The sequence below is a fragment of the Chaetura pelagica genome, unplaced genomic scaffold (genome assembly GCF_000747805.2).
Source record: "Chaetura pelagica isolate M959 unplaced genomic scaffold, ChaPel_1.0 scaffold69, whole genome shotgun sequence".
Lineage (NCBI taxonomy): Eukaryota > Metazoa > Chordata > Aves > Apodiformes > Apodidae > Chaetura > Chaetura pelagica.
Window position 1 is genome coordinate 3005944 of NW_009970724.1, and position 6473 is coordinate 3012416.

The 6473-nt window shown below is 32.6% G+C and overlaps 1 protein-coding gene across 1 annotated transcript in view; it reads left to right on the forward strand.

Annotated features, from left to right (window-relative positions):
• Window positions 1-531: 531 nt before the first annotated feature.
• ST6GALNAC3 (ST6 (alpha-N-acetyl-neuraminyl-2,3-beta-galactosyl-1,3)-N-acetylgalactosaminide alpha-2,6-sialyltransferase 3) overlaps window positions 532-6473 on the forward strand; it is a gene marked incomplete at its 5' end in the record, with an annotated part of 115307 nt that continues 109365 nt past the window's right edge. Inside the window, one exon of the mRNA XM_010006723.1 lies at window positions 532-732. Coding sequence (XP_010005025.1) covers window positions 532-732 — 201 coding nt within the window. The remainder of the gene's footprint in view (window positions 733-6473) is intronic.

Consider the following 6473-nt stretch of genomic DNA (forward strand, 5'->3'; position numbering starts at 1 on the left):
AAGTGTTGTTCCCACACCCTACAATAGAGAGAAACATTCTTAATTTTAATAATTTATTTTCTGTTGTTTTTTTTTTTTTTGTTTTTTTTTTTTTTGTTTTTTTTTTTTTTGTTTTTTTTTTTTTTGTTTTTTTTTTTTTTGTTTTTTTTTTTTTTGTTTTTTTTTTTTTTGTTTTTTTTTTTTTTGTTTTTTTTTTTTTTGTTTTTTTTTTTTTTGTTTTTTTTTTTTTTGTTTTTTTTTTTTTTGTTTTTTTTTTTTTTGTTTTTTTTTTTTTTGTTTTTTTTTTTTTTGTTTTTTTTTTTTTTGTTTTTTTTTTTTTTGTTTTTTTTTTTTTTGTTTTTTTTTTTTTTGTTTTTTTTTTTTTTGTTTTTTTTTTTTTTGTTTTTTTTTTTTTTGTTTTTTTTTTTTTTGTTTTTTTTTTTTTTGTTTTTTTTTTTTTTGTTTTTTTTTTTTTTGTTTTTTTTTTTTTTGTTTTTTTTTTTTTTGTTTTTTTTTTTTTTGTTTTTTTTTTTTTTGTTTTTTTTTTTTTTGTTACAGAGAAAGTCTGCTGTTACTGTGAGTTTCATTGCAGCATTCCTCTGTCTGATCATTGTTCGTCTCACAAATGAAGTAACTTTCCCTTTGATCCTGAATTGCTTTGGACAAACCAGTGTTAAATGGGTACCGTTTTCTAATGGCCAAAGGCAGCCTCTGAGAACTCATTATGGATACATAAATGTGAAAACACAAGAGGTAAGACCTGGTGTCAAGAGCACAACAAAGTGGATTTCTCTTTCTCTGATCCCACATAACTATTTTTCTACTAACCTGCCCACTCAAAAACTAAAGTAAGACAATTTTTCTGAGCAAAGTGTCTTTTTAAAGTATGCTACCGTTGTATTTTTAAATTTCTGTCATGTGCAGTGGAGAGAGGAGTGAGCTGACCTCAAAATTGTGCTTGGCTGCGGTGAAACTGCTATTTATACAAGCAATAGAAATTTTCAGATAGATTAAAAACCTTCAGTCCTTTTAGCATAAAATGAAATTTTCTTATGTGTGTTTGTAATGAAGTCCTAAAAATGCTTAATTTTGCCTTGGATATCCAAGGAAGAAGTAGTTTATTTGCGTTTCTGTATGCGTGGGGAAAGAAAAGGGAATGCATTGAAAAATGAACATTCACAATTTTAGTAAATTTACTGAGCTAGAGGTTTATTGAATTTTTCTAAGACTATTACATTAACACTTGGTAGTTATTTGAAAGCCAGGTATGTAGTTCCAGTCTGTATTTTGAAATCCTTTGGTCTGTATCCACTTTGCAAAATACTCAGTGTGATAAAAATACTTCTCTGATAAAACTATATTTTACGGGGACTCCTGATTGAAACTTAGTTGGCAAAATATCTAATTACATTTTTGGGTTTTGGTGGTAGTGGTGTTATTTCCCTAGACTCTTCCTCTCTCTTTCTACTACTTATAGAAGATGTTAAATTGTAAAATAAGCTAACTTAAAAAATAAACTCTTTCTAGAACTTGTTTCTGATCAGTTATAGCACCATGAAGGATGAGCATTACTATCAAACTTCCACTTACTGCTACTTATTTTTCTTTATAAAATCGAAATTAATATATTCTTCAGCTTCTTTTAGACTTCTGTGTTGTTTAATTGTCTGTGTAAGATGCAGCATTGAGTCTACTGGAGGCCAAAGTACATTATCTACAGAGCAAAAAAAAGGACAAACACCCAAAAGGAAATCTGCTTGAGTCAGGGTATGAATCCTAGTTCCAGTTAAATGAGTAGGAGCTGCTGTTGAGTTCAAAAGGGCTGAGGCTCCATCCAGAGTATCTTAAATACAAAAGGACCAGAAACCCACTAAAAATGAGAGGGTATTGTGTTCTGCATGTCCCTGGGTTATTGCCACAGCAGCAGGCGTGGAATCTGAATGAGGTAGAGCTGCCACAGTCACTTGATCACTATCAGTCTGAACTGATAACTGGAGAGGAGAGGAGCATGCTAATCCATTTTTTATTCACCATTGCTTTCATCAGAAGTTAGATGTAGCTTGCGGGAACCTTAATTCATTCTTAAATTTGATAACACGCTTGGAAGTTCTTACAGTAAATGGAAATGAATGTCCTGAAAGTTGGTGACCAGTACTGATGAGTAAGACATTTGTCTCAATTTAACTTAGGTCATGAAAGACTCCTTAAACTTAGTAATTTTAATTGTTTTCCCCCTTGTGTTCAAAGATTACATTAATATTTGCTAATTAAAATTATAATGAACATGTCTTGCTAATTGTGAAAGCACTATCTTTTGACTTAATTATTCCCTGTGCGAGAAAATTTTTATTGTGCTGCTCCTGTGAAAAGCTTTTACACAGCTCATGTTCCTCACTCACACTCAGAGCTTTCTCAGGCTACAATTTTTATAACACAGATTGCTTTATAAAATATACATTTGGCATGAAGATGGCCAGCAATTTTCAGTTGTTCATGGACATTAAAACCACAGATCTCTCATTTTCTTAGTACCAAATACACTGCATTTCTGCTGATTTAATAGAATTAATATATTATTTTCTAGTTTTTTATGCTGCTGTGGTATGTAAGATAGGCAGAATATCCAGTCTGTGAGTGGAGCTAATGTCCTAAACAAATGTTTCTGCAAAATGGGACATACGCCATCTCATCAATGGGCAAGAACCAAAAGATGAGGAAACTGTGCCATCATGAATTACCAGAAAATTATGCTATGGAAGAGAAGATAGGAGAGAAGGCTTTTAAAGGCATGAATTTTACCATTATCTTTTTTTGTTTTGTTGAGAGAATCTATGCACACCTGTTGAATGTGTTGAGTGTTTGGTGTATCCTTTGAAGCCTGTTACTCCACTATGTCCTGCGTGTCTTCTGCCATCCCAGAGCACTCTCTGCTGTTTCTCAGCCACTTCCAACATCCTTCACCTTCTTTTCTTCACCGTTGTTCTTTGTTCTCCTTTACCTGTTCCTCTCAGGCTCCACTCCGAGGCTTGGCTGCATGCGATGTACCAGGGCTCTCCAATCCCAACTTCTCAGTGTACTTAAATAGTACATATACAAAGTCAAAGAAACAGAGCAGTTAGAGGAATTTACCACCAACCCAGTCAGTTATCTGATGAGATAGGGGAGCTAGAATATCTAGATGAATTACTGCTCTACATTTCCTGTCCCTTCCTCATACACTTTCTGAGAAAAAGGGAAAAAGAAACAAACCCCCAAGATTTTAATCTACAGGAAAAAAAGTTGAAGTTAGGAGGAACTGATTTCTTTTGGAGTAAGACTGAGTGGGATGAGACTTGAAAATCCTATGAGATGATGGAAAATCAATTACTTTGTGGTTAAGGCTTAAGAAATCAATATGTATTAAAGATGATCAGGAAATATGGTGATATAAATATCTGTGTTTATCTCAAGTTCAAAACAGTGCTATGAGTATTATTAGGTATGATCAAAATAATGCAGTAAAGATATTTCAAGGGTATTGTGTATTTGACTCAGCAGTAGAATACTATGGAATTTTTATTATAATATTCTGAAAAAAAAGTAAGATTACTATAACTAGATTGTATGTGAATATATAACAAAATGCAAAGAGACACATAACTTAATCTCTAGTTAAGGCTATACATAATACAAGCTTGTTGCTCCAGCTCACTTGATTTGCAGCTATAGCAACAGCTTTGGAAAACCTGACTTTATGTACAGTAAACATACTATATTTGACATATAAATAGATGTGTTGTACTATACTGGCCCAGTATGTCTAGACACATTTTAGTTTGACTTTCGAGATATTTCTGAAATAGATGATATTTCACCTAGAAAATTTGCATGCAGTGCCTGTCCTCCCTCTCTTGAAAGGAAGAGGATCCATCAGTAGTCCTCCACTCACTCTTTTTTCCCTTTTCAACATCCTTATCTGAGGGGACTCCCAAAGATTTGTGAGAGACTATGGCTGCCTGTTTGCAATATTGCTCTGTTGCCCAAGAAGATGTGTTTGACCTTTTAGTGAGAAGGAGGTGTATGTGCAACATGACCTTTCTCTCCCTTATTCTGCCCCTCTATTTAGTCCCCATGGATGTTTGGTGATAGGTTCTGTCTCTGATAAAGGTTACACCTACTATGTCTTAGTTATTTTTATCCTTTTCCTGGTATTTTTTTCATATAAAATATTACTTTGATACAAAACAGTGGTTACTTAATTGAAAAATAATGCCATTTGAGTAAACTTCACACCCCACCCCAAGCTGATATAATTAGTCTTCTTGTGTATCAAAAATGGGCCAGAAGATAAAAAGAAGTATGTATAGAAAAATCTAACCTTGCTTCTTTTTTCATATCACTCCTACTCTACAAAGACTTCTGGCAAAATTAATGAACATCATGTATTTAAATTGCAGCATTATGACATCAATTTAAAAACCATTAGCAGTTTGAAACTTTATGCTAGGCAAGTCTAATAGTATTTTTGGATATTTGATTGTGCTTCTTGAAAGGTGAATATTGAATTGATTTTTACTCTCCCATCAGTATTAAAATAATATAACATTTTCTTACATACGTAAATCTGAAATATAGCTGCAATAACACTTGAAACATAATTATAAGAAGTATATTCAAGTACTATACAAAGATTAAAACTGTTATTGGAAAAGGGTAAGTTCTGAAATGACCTAAAATCCCTACATTAAACTGCATCTGTGATAGCTAATGGCTAAATTTAAAATGAATTCTGAGGTAGAGAAAAGCCTTTATCTCATGAACATTGAAGAAGTTCACAGTATAGTGATGAGCACTAAATAAAAGGAAGATCAATTGTAACAGTTCAGATTTATTTTTTTAAATCCAATTGCAACTGGAAAAAGAGGCAATACTGTGTTTATATTGAAGAAATAAACTTGGCTCACATTATCACAGATTATTTTGTCCCGTAACCTGAACAAAGCAGTATACAAGAATCACTTGCTTTCCACATGCATGTTTGAACATACAACTGAAGTCTACTTTCTGATTTATTTATTTTTTTTTCCAGAAGTTCTATGGTAGAACTCAACTGAAATGACTGGAGGTTTCCACAGATTAAATATCCCACATATGAATAAAAATAAGAGGAAGCTACAAACAATATATATATTTGTGTAGTCCTTTTTATTTTATTTTTTTAAAAAACAGGATTAATTGCATTAAAAAGCAACAGCACCCGAATTATAGAGGAAACCTAACACAACATGCAGAAATACAGGCTGTGAAATGTGCTATTTGAATGTGAGATAAGGCAAAGTTGATTTCAACTACAGCAGTAGTGTAGTTGTCAAACACGTTAGGAATAATCATAGGAAGAACCTGTAGGAACCTTGAGAGACCATGTTCTTATAAAACTTGAACAAATAAAGTAAAAAAATGTGTGAACAAATAAAATAATATGATGGATGTTCTAGTACTAGTATCTTTCCAGATATAGGAGTAAGAAAAAAAACAACAAAGCTGATTTTTTTCTGTGAAATACTAAAAATCAGTAAAGCTAATGATCAACATGGGAAGGTTTATGCTTTGCCTTCATTAGTGATGGATGCAGAATTACATCTACTAAGAAGAAAATCTTGGGGAATAGCTCTGGGCTTCATGTTAAATCAGAAGGTACCAGACTTTGCGCTTGTATGGTGTACTCAGCTGACTTCAGAGGTGTTTCATCCTCTTGCTGGAAAGAGCTGAGTAAAAACTTACATCAAGAAAAACTTACTGTGACCGAAAATTGCTTTAGTATTTAATTTCTGACACATTCATGACTTCTGTCTTTTCATTTGGGATCTTAGTCATCATTACAGTGTAAGAATTCATAGGATATTTTGTTAAGAAAAGGTCATCTGTTTCATAGTAATTTATAATTTATATTCCTTCTAAGACAAAATTTTGTATCACTTGTTCAGTTATATCATTTCAGCCTTAGTCATCATGGAAATATTCAAAACATGCCATAGATTCTTCTGGGTATTTTTCTGCTTCTGCTATGTAGGTGCTGCTGATACCCTTAAAGTTACTATATGGCCAATTTGTATGGCCAAATGGGATATAATTGACTTTGACCTGAATCTTTGCACTTTCTTATACACAGAGAAACCAAGGAGGAATTTTCACTTTGAATATGCAGGTTTGTGTAGGTTTCGTGATTAGTACTTCTTTTAGAAGATGAATGCATCATTTTAGCTATCCATTTCTAGTATTCTGAGAGATGGGCAAAAACTCCTCACAAATAACAGTTTAACTTTGTTAAGATTTTGGGAACAACTTTTCTTGGAAATGTTACAGAAGAATTGGCTATGTGACGTTTTTAATTACAATCATACTGCTTGTTATACTTGTGAGAGAGATTTGTATGGTAGGTTGCTGGTTTCTTTCCCTTCACTACTTCTGTGTTAACTATACCAGATCTCCCATTCCTGGCTCTGGGAGCCATAGGC